The sequence below is a fragment of the Phragmites australis genome, chromosome 19 (genome assembly GCF_958298935.1).
Source record: "Phragmites australis chromosome 19, lpPhrAust1.1, whole genome shotgun sequence".
NCBI lineage: Eukaryota > Viridiplantae > Streptophyta > Magnoliopsida > Poales > Poaceae > Phragmites > Phragmites australis.
In genome coordinates this window covers 7271442-7288583 of record NC_084939.1, presented here as the reverse complement: position 1 = coordinate 7288583, position 17142 = coordinate 7271442, and the positions used below count along the sequence as shown (strand labels likewise).

The following is a 17142-nucleotide window of genomic DNA, read 5'->3' as shown; positions in this document are numbered from 1 at the left end:
CTTAAGGGCAACACTCTTAAGTTACAAAGGTAATCGTTGTTAGGATGTTTCATCATGTCATTGTGTCAAATAAAGAAAAACTCAGTCCAATGCAGGACTCAGTATATGCCTTAGTTAGTTTCAGTCAGTTAGCATTCTTCGGTTGCTGTTAGTGTTGCCGTGAGACTCGGCTTGTGGGATGGCACGAAGTCAGAGCTCGTGGCTGAAGAATCGGGCAAATGGCCCATGTATTCGTTTGTTCATTTGTCTATTTAATAGAGTCCAGAAAACGCTGCGGTAGAGAGATAGCAGCACAAAAATTTGCTTGTGTTCAAAGTCTCACATTTAGTCTTGCTGTAGCTGTCTTCTGTTGTCGAATTTTCGTCAGATTTAAGCGCTGAGTGCTTCGTCTGAACCAGCTTCAGAGCAAGTGCTGTGAGGTGTTCTTTAGATCGGTGAGGAGAGTGAATCCACATTGGCAATGTCAAGTGGCATTAGAGCCAGGCCAGTTTGATTAGCATTGCTGAGGGGAGCGCGTTCAGTATCACCGTCATCCACTCGTCCCAGGTTTTCTGCCGGCGAAGGCCGCGGAGGCGGCGGTGACTGGCCTGGTGGTACACAATGTGGTCCAGGAGATCGGAGGAACGGCGAACTACCCCACCCTCACGCGTACAAACTACACCAACTGGGCAGCGCTCATGAAGGTAATGCTTCAGGCTCGTGGTCTATGGGAGGCGGTGAACTTCAGCACGATTGACTTTCATGAAGACCGGTTGGCCCTGGAGGCCATCCTTCGAGCCATTCCACCAGAGATGGTGGGAAATCTAATCGGGAAGAGCAGTGCAACGCTGGCCTGGGAGGCGATCAAGACCATGTATGTTGGTGTTGATCGTGTCCACAGGGCGAAGGCACATACGCTACACCGGGAGTTTGACGCTCTCATGTTTCGTGACGGGGAGACCGTAGATGACTTCATGATGAGGATCACTGGTCTGGCGAACCAATTGACGACCTTGGGTGACCCGCATGATGACGAGATGGTTGTGCGACGCTTCCCGCAGGCTGTCCCACTGAAGTTCTCCCAAATCGCGCTCTCGATCAAAACCTTACTCAATCTGGAAACGCTATTTGTGGAGGAACTGGCGGGCCGGTTCAAAGCAGTAGAGGAGCGACATGGCGCCGATGGTGCGACAGGCTCTAACACCGGAAGCAAACTATTGCTTACTGAGGAGGAGTGGCAGGCGCACCAGAAGCAGCGCCAAGCCAGAGAGGAGACCTCTGGTGGCTCTAGATCGGGTTGTGGACAGTGGCACGGTGGCAATTCGTCGATGCGCAGAAGCGAGGGCTCGCATGACAAGAAGGGCGGTGTGCGAGATCTCTCGCATGACAAGTGTCACAACTACGGGAAATATGGGCACTGGGCACGCGACTGTCGCAGCAAGCAACGATGCGAGCGCAAGGAGGAGGTAAATCTGGCTGAGGTGCAGGATGATCAGCCCGCGCTCCTCATGGTCGTGCATGTCTAGAACATTGTTGCTGTGACGGAGCATGTCTTCCTCAACGAAGAGAAGGTGATTCCACGCGACGGCAGCCCCGACTCGTGGTACCTGGACACCGGCGCCAGTAACCACATGATGGGAAATCATGCCATGATCACGTCGCTTGACGAATTTGTGAAGGGCACAATCAAGTTTGGTGACGGAATGCTAGTGGAAATCAAACGGCGAGGTGTCGTCTTGTTCAACTGTAAGAATGCTGAACACCGTGTGCTTACAGATGTGTATTTCATCCCTCGCCTGCGCAGCAACATCGTGATCTTGGGTCAGCTCGACGAGAATGACTGCAAGGTGGTCATCGAGGATGGCGTGCTCACCATCTTCGACATGGCGCGCCTACTGCTGATGCAAGTCAGGCGATCAAGCAATCTCCTGTATGTCCTCAAGCTGAACATCGCCAAACCCGTGTGCTTGCTCGCGAAAGCCAACGATGTCGCATGGCGATGGCATGCACGTTTCAGCCACCTCCACTTTCGAGCAATGCATGATCTCACCACGAAGAAGATGGTCAATGGCATGCCTCTTATCAACCGGCTCGAGTAGGTTTGCGACGACTCCACACTTTCCAAACAACACAAAAGCCCGTTCCCGCAAGCATTGGCCTACCGCAAAGAACGTCTACTAGAGCTCGTGCACGGCGACCTGTGCAGGCCGATTTCTCCGGTGACCCCGTGCGGTAGTAAGTATTTCATGCTGATCATCGACAATTGCAGCAGGTACATGTGGGCCGAAATACTGCAGACTAAAGATGAAGCCTTCAAGTATTTTCGCAAGATCATAGTACTTGCAGAAACCGATCGGGAGGTGAAGCTAAAGGCATTCAGAACCGATCGAGTTGGAGAATTGAACTAATTGGAGTTCGGCACATGGTGTGGTGAACAAGGCATTCGGAGGTACACGACGGCGCCGTACTCACCGCAGCAAAATGGAGTTGTCGAGCGGCGGAATATGACCGTCGTTGAGATGGCCCGTGCGCTGCTCAAAAGCATGGCGGTGCCGACCGTGTTCTGGGCGGAGGCTGTAAAGACTGCGGTGCATATCCTGAACCGCTCACCAACGAGAAGTCTAAAGGAGAAGACACCGTATGAAGCTTGGTATGGGCAGTGACCAAACGTGTCCTATTTCAGGACGTTTGGTTGCGTTGCCCATGTAAAGAAGGTCGGCCCCGGTATCTCCAAGCTCTCGGATCAATCAGCGCCAATGGTGTTCGTCGGTTATGAAGACGGGAGCAAGGCATACAAGGTCTATGATCCAAAGGAGAAGAAGCTTTACATCATGCAAGATGAGATTTTTGAAGAGGACAGGCCGTGGGATTAGGCGGTAACTCAAGCGGCAAGATCCGTCGAACACTACCCTGACACATTCGTCATCAAGCACTCTACCATATATGATGCAAGCACTGCCTCTACGGGAGAAGGCCGTGTCTTGGAGGGATTCCGGGGCACAGAGGAATCGGAGGTACGCACGACTGAAGCACCAGTGGGAGGCTCTGATCGCACACTGTAAGGTCCGATCACAGAAGTTGAATGGGCAACGTCGCCATTGGGGTAGACACTCGACACTGAAGGAGTGCCACTCAGGTTCCGCACCATTCAAAACATCATCGACGCTCCAGAGGCGCGCGAGCTGGAGTTCACTAGCATGTGCATGTTCGCGGCTGAAGAATCGGCGGATGTGGATCAGGCCCTCATGCAAGAAAGCTGGCAAAGAGCCATGGAGGATGAACTGCACGCCATTGAGGAAAACAAGACCTGGGAACTTGTATGCCTCCTAGCAGGACACCGAGCGATTGGACTCAAATGGGTATTTAAGCTCAAGAAGAATCCCTGGGGGCAAGTGGTGAAGTACAAGGCACGTTTGGTCTCTAAAGGATTTGCCCAGAGGCAAGGAGTTGACTTCGACGAGGTGTTCACGCCGGTGGCTCGCATGGAAACTGTCCGTGTGCTGATCGCGCTGGCAGCGCACGCCGACTGGGAAGTCCATCACATGGACGTGAAGTCGACCTTCCTCAACGGCGATCTCATGGAGGAGGTATATGTTCAGCAAGTTCCCAGCTTCATCGACCCCAACCGCGAGCACATGGTGTACCGCTTGCACAAGACGCTGTATGGATTGAGGCAGGCGTCACGTGCGTGGAATGCAAAACTCGACAACTCACTGCACCAGCTCGGCTTCAAGCGTAGTCCACTGGAGCATGCGGTGTATAGAAGAGCACATGGGGATCAATTGCTGTTGGTAGGAGTGTATGTGGATGATCTCATCATCACCGGCATTGCAACTGACACCATCGAAGAATTCAAGCAGCAGATGAGGAATATCTTCAAAATGAGTGATCTTGGATTGTTGGCTTACTATCTTGGGATGAAGTGAAGCAGGAACTCAAAAGGATCACCCTGTGTCAAAGAAGTTGTGCACGCAAGCTCGTGGAATTGGCCGGTTTGGTAGGATGCAACCCATGTGCAACACCGATGGAAAACAAGCTCAAGCTGTCCAAGGATGAAGGAGGAACTGCAGTGGACACCACTGAGTATAGAAGCATTGTGGGGAGCTTAAGAAAATTGGTAAATACCAGGGCTGACATAGCTTTCGCTGTTGGGTTGGTCAGTCGGTTCATGGAGTCTCCAACAATGCAGCACATGGTAGCTGTGAGGCATCTGCTCAGGTATGTGAGTGGTACATTGAGTTTTGGTTGTTGCTACAAATATACTGGAAGGACAGAGATAGAACTGATTGGATATTCAGATAGTGATTTTGCTGGAGATGCTGTTGATAGAAGGAGTACTTCTGGAATGGTATTTTTCCTCAGTGAAAGTCTAATTACCTGGGCTTCACAAAAACAAAAAGTTGTTGCCCTTTCTTCATGTGAAGCGGAATATATAGCAGTAGCCACAACAGCATGTCAAGGAATATGGCTTAGCAGGTTGATTGGAGAGCTGACAGGAGCCGATCCAAGGAAGTTTCAGTTATTTGTGGATAACAAATCAGCTCTGGAGCTGTGCAAGAATCCAGTACATCATGGGCGTAGCAAACACATTGACACACGATTCCATTTCATCCGCGAGTGTGTTAGTGAAGAAAGAATGAACATCGATCATGTTCGAACGGAGGAACAGGTAGCTAATATTCTGACAAAATCCCTTTGATGGGTGAAGTTCACAGAGCTGCAACAAAAATTGGGCATGGTGGATGTGAGCATGCCATGATTAGGGGAGGATTTGTTAGGATGTTTAATCATGTCATTGTGTCAAATAAAGAAAAACTCAGTCCAATGCAGACTCAGTATATGCCTTAGGGCCTGTTTGTTTCAGCTTAAGATTATAATAAGCAGCTTATAGATAGTGGATTATAATAAGCTGGATTATGATAAGCTGTAGGTAAATAAGTTGTAAGCTGTTTGGCAATCTGGATTATTAGAGTCTGGACTATTGTTTTTTAATGTGTAAAGTCTGCAATGCCCTCAACTTTTTTTAGTGAATTATTTTTTCTTTTGTGACACAATAAATATGCAATTGGATTAGCAGAACCTTTGTAAGATATAAAATTAATTTTTCAATACCTCACATCATAGCATATTGAAGTGGAAACAAGTTAATATGTGTGTATAAATGTTAAAAAATAAACCATTCATGCATCCGTTAAATTTTATCCTTACACATATGCTCTCACAAACACATTACTCTCTCCTAGCAAATAAAGCATTAGCAATATTATCACGAAAGGCATTCATGCCTCCCTCTTCATCTCCCAATTGACTTGCACTCCCCTGAGATGAAGGCATCGGCATGTAGTGTTCATCTCGATCACACCGGTCAAACTCTTCATCACCCAAAGCACTATCTCGAATGAAGTTATGAAGAGTCATGCATGCATGTATTATTTTAGTTTGCTTGCGCATAGGATAACTTGGCAAGTCCAATAAAATTCTCCACTTCATCTTCAACACACCAAATGAGCGTTCAATCACATTACGAAGAGATGAATGCAAGTGGTTGAATACCTCCTTCTTGCCACTTGGACGTGGACCATTCCGAAACTCTGGTAAGTGATATTTGGTCCCTTTGTATGGAGCAAGGAAACCAGGTCGGTTCGGATATACAGAGTCAACTAGGTAAAATTTTCCTAAAACCAAAACAACACACCATGAGACATAGCTTAATTTCGTATTCTAGTGAAATGTTAACTAGATAAAATATTACTATACCATGTGGAGGATGTGGGAATTGAGCAGCATATTTATGTAAAGCATCATTGAACACCCTCATATCATGTACCGATCCCGGCCATCCCGCAACAACAAAAGTGAACCTCATGTCAAAGTCGCATATCGCCAACACATTTTGAGTAGAATATCCATGCCGACCCACATGTTGAACCACTTTTGCAGAAGGCACAACAACTGGTATATGAGTTCCATCTATTGCACCTATGCAATTATTGAAATGAGGCGCAAACCGAGAACTTAGAAGTCTTGGATGAATCGTCGAGAAGTTTGGATCTCTAGGTTTGACAATATCTGCTGAGAGTAGGTAAATACTTTCTAACACTTCATTGAATTTCCTACTAATTGTTTCTTTTGACCTTGCAAATCGGTTCTTCACTTGAGTAAATGACTGAGGAGCCCCAACAGTCCATAAAAATATGCCTAAAGCTTCAATAGAACTCATCTTGCTACTTGACTTCAAACCATAAGTTGACACCAACAAGTTATGCAATCTATCAAAAAGAGGTCTACTCATCCTAAACATGTCATAACAATCTTTTGGAACATTAAGGGTCTTCATAACCCAATCATGACCCGAAAGAATAGGTTCAATCCTCTCTGACTTGTTCAAATAAGTATCAGTATAGTACATACCAATTGCGCAAGTAATGGCTCCATATTGTTGCATCATATCTAGTTGATTGTGTGCAACCAAAAAAGTTTCATCTTCGTCATCATCACTTCCATACAAGTGCATCTACATACATTGGAACAAATATTGTCACACTAATATTTCAAACAAATAATATTACATAGCCAACATAAGGTACATAAGTTCATGAGAATCAAATACTGCCCATATAGGCAATAAGCAATAAATTACATAGGCAACATAAAGTAGATAAAATCACTGGTAACATAAATCGCTCAACTCTAGTAGTAGATTTCTACACCAAGCCTTCCTTCGTACACCACCTCTTCAACCAACTTAGCCTTCCTTCCTTAGTGGTAAAGGTTTTGAACATATCACGGTGTTCAGGTTTTACAAATAGTTGTGTTGCCATAAAATGCTCCACACTTCCTTCTATTGCCCCGCACTCCACAACCAAGTCCATCACTTCTTTAATTGAATTATACCTAAGTTCACCTTGCATCACCTTGTTTGCAATAGCACAGTTGTTCTCCAAAGTGGCATGAATGCCCTTCATTACCTTAACCATGGGGTTTTTAGCTACCTTTTGTGGACTACTAACTGTGCTACTTAAACCGCGCTTCAATGAATTGGTACTCTTTGAAATGGTATCCAAGGAACCATGTCCTGCATGTGTGTCACCGACCCCTTCTCCAATCACACCTCCATCATCCTCACCAGGTATTGTAGAAGAAGAACCATCAACAGCAACAACGCCGAACATTTCCTTCATCAGATCTTCACACTCCGGTGGACCATGCTGCAGCTTCTTCCATTCTGAATGTCCCTGAAAAAACCGTAACAAAACTTTAGTTTGAACAGTACATACAATACACATATTTCTGTATTACGTATGTTGTAACACATATTTGTTACCTTGGTGACTTTTTTCCAATAATCATCACTTGCATAAACAGTTCCTTTAGTTTCATCCCATCCAAGACCTGTATCTTTGAGAAGGCCTAGCCAAAAGCTATACAAGCCTTTGAGTAAATCCCATCGGTTCTTCAGTTGTGTTCTAGAGTGACGCAACCCTGTCCTTTGCAAGTACTTAACAGCAATGTTCTGATAGCCCCTGTTAGTCATGAGCCCAATAGGCCTATTCCCAGCACGTATTTCTTCAATACAAATTTCACAAAAAGTCCTAATGTTTGAGGAGGACCAATCTGCTTTGTCGAAATCCTCTTTCTATTCGGTACATAGAGGTTAAAGATGTCAAATTCAGCACACATGTCAAAAGTTGCAAACTGCAGTACATAATTGCAGCTACCATGCATTAGATGAACAATATAGGACACTAATAATAGCTTCTCAAAACTTTCATCCAGAAGAGTGTATGCTTAACTGCCATTCAAGCAGAAAATTAAAAACAAGGCTCCATAGAATCAACACAGTAACTAGAATTCACCATACTTGTCAAATTTTGCAAACTGCAGTACATAATTCCAGCTACCATGCATTAGATGAACAATATAGGACAGTACTAATAGCTTCTCAAAACTTTCATCCAGAAGAGTGTATGCTTAACTGCCATTCATCCAGAAAATACTGACCAAATATTTGACAGCTATCAGTTCACATAACTATTTAGCAACATGGTTACTATTTCTCTTTTGGAACAATGAATTGTAACAGAAATTTATCAGTGGGGAGTCATATTTTATCTAGTTTACTCAACATCCAAAATTGGACCATTTGATGTTAGTTCATCGGCCACCTTTAAAAACATACATCCAGAAGATTGTATGCTGCACATTCATTCATCCAAAAGATTAAAAACAAGGCTCCAAACAATCAACTCAGTACTCAATAGATTACTCAATAGAATCAACCCAGTACTCAAATCCATCTGTACAGATAGGCAAAACATTACCTTGTTGCTGATGTTCACAGGTGCAGCAGCGTCCCCCTCGCCATCGTCCGCTACCGTGGCCGCGTCGGCATCGTGGCCACCGGTCACGGAAGATGGACGCGGCGTCTTGTACGGACGTTTCCCTCGCCGTGCAGCAGGGGAGCCATCCGTGGCAGCCGCACCTTGATGAACAGCCGAGTCACGCCTCACTCGTCGCAGCAATGCCGGGGATACCTCCCCTGAGTCCACGGGCACCGGGGCTGCAGCGCCAGGGACAACCCCGCCGTGATTCCGCCCGCACCGGAGGAACCTGCCGCGTCGGGCAAAAACGAGCCACCTTGCGTCGCCGGCATACTGTCTTTGGCCAAAGCATCCCGGTAGGCGAGGGCGAGGGCGAGGGTCTCCTCCGCATCTTCAACGTTTATTGGCTCCATCCTCCGCTGACCACCGGCTAACTCGTCGAAATTGGGGAGAGAAGGGGGGGGGAACCGGATTGGCCGACCTTATATTTCTCGTTGGCGAACGGGGAGGCCGAACGGGAGGCAGCTTCTGGAGAGTGGCGACGCCGGGGAGATCGAACGGAGAGGCGCCTTCGGGAGTGGTGCCGAACGGGGAGGCCGAACGGGAGGCACCTTCTGGAGAGTGGCGACGCTGGGGAGATCGACCGGAGAGGCGCCTTCAGGAGAGGTGCTGCCGGGGAGGCCGAAAAGGAGGCGCTGCCGAGGAGTCCGAAGGGGAATCGCCGCCTGGGAGGCCGAAAGGGAGGCGCTGCCGAGGAGTCCGAAGGGGAATCGCTTCTGGGAGACCTATCGGGACTCTGGAGGCGCCGCCAGGATTGAACGGAGTCGCTGCGAATAGAACGAGGAAGAAGCGGTCGGTTCGGTGTAATGAGTGGCAATTGCGGGTAATAAAGAGAAAAACGATGGGTACTCTAATAAAGGATTGAACTATAAGCTGAAATAAGCACCTCTTCTACAGCTTATAGGATTATAATAATCTAGACTATAGCTTATAATAATCTGAGAAAATAATCCACCTGTTTGTTTCCACTTTGTACAAATAAGTTGACTTATTATAATCTTAAGTGCAAACAAACAGGGCCTTAGTTAGTTTCAGTCAGTTAGCATTCTTCGGTTGTTGTTAGTGTTGCCGTGAGACTCGGCTTGTGGGATGACACGAAGTCAGAGCTCGTGGCTGAAGAATTGGGCAAATGGCCCATGTATTCGTTTGTTCATTTGTCTATTTAATAGAGTCCAGAAAACGCTGCGATAGAGAGATAGTAGCACAAAAATTTGCTTGTGTTCAGGGTCTCACATTCAGTCTTATTGTAGCTGTCTTCTGTTGTCAAATTTTCGTCAAATTTGAGCGCTAAGTGCTTCGTCTGAACCAGCTTCAGGGCAAGTGCTGTGAGGTGTTCTTTAGATCGGTGAGGAGAGTGAATCGACATTGGCAACGTCAAGTGGCATTAGAGCCAGGCCAGTTTGATCAGCAATGCCGAAGGGAGCGTGTTCAGTATCACCATCATCCACTCGTCCTAGGTTTTCTGCAGGTGAAGGCAGCGGAGGCGGCTATGACCACGACCTGGTGGTACACAAGGTAGTCCGGGAGATCGGAGGAACGATGAACTACCCCACCCTCACGCGTACAAACTACACCGATTGGGCGGTGCTCATGAAGGTAATGCTTCAGGCTCGTGGTCTATGGGAGGCGGTGAACTTCGTCACAATCGACTTCCATGAAGATCGGCTGGCCCTGGAGGCCATCCTTCGAGCCGTTCCACCAGTGATGGTGGGAAATCTCGCCGGGAAGAGCAGTGCAAAGCTGGCCTGGGAGGCGATCAAGACCATGTATGTTGTCTTGGGAGCCGTTACCCACATGACACTAGACAATTTAGCTTGTGCAACTGGTTGCACAAGGGGGGTACTCATGACAACCTTTACCAAATAAGTCCTAACCATTTGAACATGCGCCTATAGATGCGGAGGTCAACTAGGACACCTAGAGTAACCTAGATACCTCTACAAGCCCTTTTGCCCACAACACCATAGACTAGCATGCCAAAGGGTCACAACAACGTAGGGTATTCAGATATGTGGTTAGTACGAAAAAATGCTTAAGCTAACAGACACCACAAACATTTCTTAAACGATGCAAGTGGTCTATGACACCCAAGTCCCCTCTCCCAAATCATCCCTGACACCGCCCACATCTTATCTCAATTTTACCAACTCACAAGCAGTCTATGGCACCCGAGTCTCCTCTCTCGAACTACCCCTACTGCCCATATCTCATCTCAAACTCATCATCCTAACTTGTCATTCCTTTGAAACAGTAATTGAGAGTCATGTATCTTGCGAACGACGATGACATCCATTGCTCGACTTCTACCGAGGGCCTATGCAAAGGCTAAGCAATTACCACATCACTTTTAAGTTAGATCACAACACATAGTACCCAAGCTCCAAGGATCAGGATTAACAACTTTGTCAATGTAGGTACTATACAACAAATAGGATCTAACCACATTCCCAACATCGACTCATTAAGACATGCATATACAATACATAGCAACATCTAGCAAATTGACCAACAATTCACCAAAATAAATGAGAGATATTATAGATGCTTGCCAAGTGCTTCTTGTTCTTCACTCACGAATTCCACAGGTTCGTCCCCGGTTTGAAGTACATGACTGTTCAAAATGTCGGTTTCTAATTAAAAGAACAGTGCATCACAATGCGTATGGATGGCATGAGATGAAAGATGCTCAACAATGCATGATAAAAGTGAGGTGCAATACATCATGCATGAATCTATAGCATCAAAGATTTTTTTTTAATTTGGGTTACTGTTAATCATTTATATTTTTCCTAGATTAATTAAACTTAAGTAAAGCTTAATCCTAAATAGGAGTTTAAGTATTTTTAACATGAGGGTGAATATTTTTACTGAATGGGAAAATATAATAAGATTAACAAAATTGGTTTCACAAATTTTAGATTTACCAATAATTAATTATGAATTGATGAAGATTAAACATATTTCATTAATTAAATGAATTTCAGTACCTATTTTATGGCTCCTAGTATTTTAAATAAGTAGAGTATGGCCAGATGAAGCTAACAAAATTGGCCTCATGAGTTTTGGAGCTATAATTATTTTCCTATAAATTTTACAATTATTCAGTCGATTTAACAGTGCAACAATAATTCTATTTCATATTTCTGAATTAACTGAAATAAGAAATACCTAAATCCCTAAAACATTTTGTACTCATAGGCTAACTAGCCACTACCATGACAGTGGGCTCAGACTTTTGACTTTGGTCAAAATAGATAGATAGATAGATATATATATATATATATATATATATATATATAGAGAGAGAGAGAGAGAGAGAGAGAGAGAGAGAGAGAGAGAGAGAGAGAGAGGGTGGGGAGATGGCGGCTGCCGGCTCAGTGCGGGCTCATCGGTAGTTGAGGGCACGGCGGCACTCGAACGGGGAGGAACGGCAAGGGGACCAGTTCGCAGAGTGGGCCTCTTTTGGGGGCTGGCCGGTGGCCTCAATGGCGGTGGAGGCAGGGCTGTAAGGTGGGGGAGCGTGAGTTTTGACCGTCCGAAGGTGGGAAAAGCTGCAACACACTAAGGGAAGCTAGCCAGGGGGTGTTCAGGCTGCTGGCCATGGCCAGGCCAGCAGCGTGCAGCCAAAGGCGGCGGCGTGTGGTCATGCGAGGAGAGGAGCACTGGCCACGACAATGCATGATGAAATGCGCGCAAAAGACTCATGAGGGCATTGGGGATCTCACCAAGGTGCGGATTTGGGAGACGGAGCAACGGAGGGACGACGCGACAGTGAGTGGCGGAGAAGATCCACCGGAGTTGGGGAAGAAAGCGTCGGCACGCCAAATCTGACCAGGAGAGGATGGGACTCACGTGGGAAACAGAGATGGATTGGAGGACCTCCCCACTCTCTTCTTGCAGCTCAGCTTGGGCGATTTCATCGGGGGTGTGGTAGATTTGCAATGGCACAGCTGTACATGCTTTGCTCTGCTCGGTGCTGCTCTGTTAAGAACAGCCAGCACAGAGAAAAAGTGAGGGGGAGAGTGGAGAGGGTAGGAGGGTTAATGTGGCCGCCTCGCTTGGTTAGAGAAGGCGGCGCCGGAGACATGGCTCGGTGGCAAGCCTCCTTTGTCAACAAAGGTGGCAAATAGAGAGGCAAAGAGTAGGATGGTCAGTGGAGGGGATGACAAGCGAGCCCATGTGAATAGTGATCGACAACAAGAAAAATATATCCCTCCTTTCTTTGATCCAAAAGAAAAAGTTCCCAAGCTCCAAAGTTTGTAGGAGAAATTTTGTGAGAAACTATAAATTGTATGCAACCGATTTTAGCTGGTTTGACCCAAAAAGCCTAAGCCAAATTAAATTAAAATTCTTGATTTTTTTTCCACTTTTATAAATTGCACAGATTTCTAACGCTTCAATTTAATTCCTAAAAATCTAGGAAAATTCACTAATATTCTTCATATGCTATGGACTAATTTCTATAATTCTGTTCAACCCTATGTTGCATAGTAAATTTATGAGTTCCTTCACAATGCATCACTTATTGTTGAATTTAACAATTTATATTAATTTTAAATGCATTTAATTACTTGCTCAAAACTTCAATTATAATGCTAATGATGCTCATGAATGCTTAGTGACATGTTTAAGAATTTTGGGATGTCATATGGTGCATGACAATTGATTTCCATGGACTCCATCGAAGGTTTGCCAAGATCTGGGGTCAGCCAACTTGAAGGTTTATCTAGCCCCTAAGTGTGGTTTTGTTAATTAATGACAATACATATGGACTAACAATTATATTAAGAATTGTTAGTAGGTTGTTCCATTGGTGATGCATCAAAGATTAAGCATGGATTCATTGAGGAATGTCATGTGACCAAGATAGATGCATCAAGATGAATGAACTCTAAGTGATGGTCATGAGATGAAGGAGAAGCTCAAGATGATTGACGGTAAGTGTGAAGGCTAAGTCACTTGTAGAGATTAAGTGACTAAAGTTATGAGATTATCAATTGAGTTTTATGGACTAACTCATGTGCTTGAGAGTAAGTGGGGTTAGATTCCATATGAAGATTGACAATAAAGAATGGAGGCCAAGTCATTTGTGGAGATTAAGTCACTTAAGGTATAAATTTGTCAATTTGGTTTTATGAACTAACCAGTAACCATATGCTTTGTGCTTGAGAGTGAGTTAGGGTTAGGTTCCATAAAAGGCATGTGTTGAATTGAGATATTCAATATGCCAAGTTGGTATAGCAAGATCAAGACAAGCTTAGTGGATAACATATACGATTGATGTTTGCGGTTCATGCTTTGGTGGTGAACCAAATGAAGATGATATGAAAAGAGAAGTCTTCCATACTTGGTGCATGGGAAGCAATCAAGTGAACTTCATCAAGCTTCCAAAAGGTCAAGATAGGATCGAGATGGGAAGCAAGGATGATCATCATCATCAAGAGAAGAGGTGCTGATGATGAGCCTTGAATATCTATGAGAAGCATCGGGCTTGGATGAGGCGTTCATCAAGTCCGATGGGATTGCTGAAGGCAAAGGTATAACTAGAATAAGTTTTCTAGTTTTGCCGGTCTCAATAAGTTTAGTGGGAGAACGGGTTATAGGATCAATAGTTGTACCATGAAGATGGGCAGCTAAAAGCGTTGCTCGATTGTTGTGTCAAGTGCTCAAACCATGTGTTGAGAGTTTGCTTTAGGAGTCCGGGGTATCTAAAAGGTGTTTTATATTTAACCCTTTGTTGTTATTGGTCTTAGTGATGAAAAGTGGTTGTGGCCAAGCCTTAGTGGTGTTTGGCATATTCTATGTGATACCTAGTTTAATCTTGTGGGATGAAGCATTATACAATGGGTGGAAGTATCAAAACTAGTTTTCGAAGTATTTATAGTTTTGATCCAATACGTTTAGGATCATGAATTCATTAGGGATGTGTAGCCCTCTAAATAAGTTTTCCATAGAGTCCAAGATCACCTAAATCAGACATCCGGATCAAAAGTTATCAACATTTTTCAGAGGGTTTGCTGTGCTGATTTTGGAAGTTTCGATTCGGGGATCGAAAGTTCTGATGTCAGTCGAAAAGTCTGATTTTTAGAAATCTGGTGCTCTCGGGTTCGGATGGTTTTTAATTGGAAGTTCTGATCTGGAGATCGGAAGTTTTGATGTGTGATTTTTAGCAGATCTAGGAGTGAGTTTCACCCAGATTCAACCGTTGAGATTCTTGGGATCGAATATTCCAATTGGGGATCGAAAGTTCCGATCTATGCAGTTTGAGTCCAGCGACTAGTTTTTCAGAATGGGGTATTTATACCCTTGTCCTCCTAACATGTTGAGTGATTTTTGGCTGGCTTTGTGGTGCTGAGAAGTGGTGTTAGAACTTAGTGTTCCATCTTTGAGTGCTCCCCTCCCCTCTCTATCAAGAATTTGTGAAAATTAAGCTTTTGTGGCTTAGTAAGGATAGAGTGAGGTGTGTGGAGCTTGGTTGCTCGCACATGTCGTATTAGTTACATGTGTTTGAGCACTTGGCGTTGATTATGCGCGAGTTCAGGAGTTTGTTACTCTAGAAGACCATCGTCTCCTAGATGACTCGGTGGTGGGTTGCCGGTGATCTCCTCAAGTAAAGATTGTGAGAAGGTTCAGAAGTGGTTGCAGAACTCACCATCTCTAGAGTGGAGGAAGAATTGGCCAAGTGGAGGTGAGGAGTGCATGTGTGCAACCTCGTGAGGAAAATGATTGAAAAAGACCTGACTCAAGTGTGACTGAGCTTCCTTAATGTAGACATAGAATATCGGTGGATATCCAAACTTCGTTAAGAAATCATTTGTCTCTATATTTCCTTACTATTGTGCATTATCTTGATATTCATGCTTGTATGCTTATTTGTATGTGCATTGCGTTAATTTTGTGATATTCAAATATGTTGTTTTGTATGATCTAAAGTTCTGACGAACAATATCGAACACTTGATGAACAGTAATTTTAGAATTTGTAAATAGAGTTTTGTTGCATATCTTGCTAGATTCAAATAATCTTTGTCACACCCTAGGATTCTAACATTCGCACTTGTTTAGGGTGTTCGTGCACTTATTGAGCCTAGTATATTTAGGCTTTTTATTTGTGAAAAATCCGTTAGTTTGTTTTCGTTACAAATTTAGGCCTGATTTCAAAAGAGGACAAACTTTTGTAAAATTGCTTATTCACCCCCTTTAAGCGACATCATTGTCCTTTCACAACTACATTATAGTCATCGTGGACAAATTTTATAAATATAGCCACTTCATACCTCTTTTGCATCCATTCACGACCCTCGCTATGCACAATTATTCATGAATAACGTTTATAAGTTGCATGGTTTGCCTTCTTCCATTGTCTTAGATCGAAACCGCATATTTACTAACAAATTCTGACAGGAGTTCTTTTGTTTAGCGGATGTTCAGCTTCAAATGAGTTCATCGTATCACCCTTAATCTCATGGATAGACAAAACGGGTTAATCAATGTTTGGAAACGTATTTGTGTTGTTTGGCTCATTCCTGCCCCAAGCATCGGATCAAATGGCTTCCATTGTCTGAATACTGGTACAATACTAGTTATCAATCCACTCTTCAACGCTCTCCATTTAAAGTTTTGTATGGCCATTAGCCTCGGCATTTTGGTATGGACTTTTCTTCAGTTTCCCCACTGTCTGATGTGAATGCTTGGTTATCTGAAAGACAGTTGATGCAGCAACTTATCTGACAGCATCTATTGAGAGCACAGACGCGCATGAAAAACAAGGCTGATAAGAACAGGTCTGAATGTTCATTTGAGGTGAATGATCTACTTTTCTTAAAACTACATCCCTATGTGCAATCTTCACTGTCAAACCACTCTAGTCAGAAGTTAGCTTTCAAGTTTTATTGCCCTTACATTTTGGAGAAAGTTGGTCGTGTGGCTTACAGATTGGAGCTGCCCTTACAAAGCGATGTGCATCCAAATTTCCATGTATCCAACCTGAAGAAAGCAATTGACAAGCATCAAGTGATCCATGTTCTTCCTGACACTGTTGTTGCATCGCAGGTACCCGAAACAGTGTTGTAGCGCAGAGTAGTCCGCCGCGGAGACAAAGCCATTCATCAGGTGCTGGTGAAGTGGTCCCACATGGCGATGGAGTTGGCTTCGTGGGAGGACACAGAGACTCTTCAACAATCCTTTCCATATGTGTTTGCTTGGGGGCAAGCAGGTCCTCAAGACCCTGGGACTGTCATCACACCTGTAGCTGCTACGGCAACAACGGCTGAAGATGCAGGGTGAGCAGGCAGGTTACTGACAAGGAACCAGAGCAAGCGGGCCAAGCGATCGAATATGAGAGTGTCTAGGCCCGAATGGGTGTGAGTCGTGTGTGTGTGTGGGCTGTGCCCGTGAGAGGGTGACCTGGGTTGGGTTCGCGCATTGCGGCGTGCGTATATGAGCTGGAGCTCGGCTGGTGGAAAAGGCATGTAAGACAACGAACTTTTCTTTCTCCCCGCACTACCTTCTTCTCTGGCTACTGGACATCGTTAATGGAATCCATTTGACCTCCATCCTAGTTCTTGCTGTCTCATTCTAATTCCTATTCTCTTCCAGTTTCCGCTACCGATTGCTAACAAAAACATACATTTCCAAACCGTCATGGGAGAGCTTGAGGAAGCCGCCATTGCCACTGAGGAAGAGATGGAGGAAGCAGATGTCCCAAGGGCACTTGTCTCCATAGGCAGCTGAATCCTTACCTTGGTAGAAGATTTTATTTGAGAATAAAACTACCACATAAT

At 44.8% G+C, this 17142-nt stretch overlaps 1 protein-coding gene and 1 pseudogene across 1 annotated transcript; one reads left to right on the top strand and one right to left on the bottom strand.

Annotated features, from left to right (window-relative positions):
* Positions 1–4003: 4003 nt before the first annotated feature.
* Positions 4004–4678, top strand: LOC133900163 (secreted RxLR effector protein 161-like). The gene has a single exon (XM_062341295.1). It carries the CDS (start codon positions 4004–4006, stop codon positions 4676–4678), a length of 675 nt encoding a protein of 224 aa, XP_062197279.1.
* Positions 4679–6715: 2037 nt separating this feature from the next.
* LOC133900162 (uncharacterized) lies at positions 6716–8713 on the bottom strand (annotated as a pseudogene).
* Positions 8714–17142: the final 8429 nt, after the last annotated feature.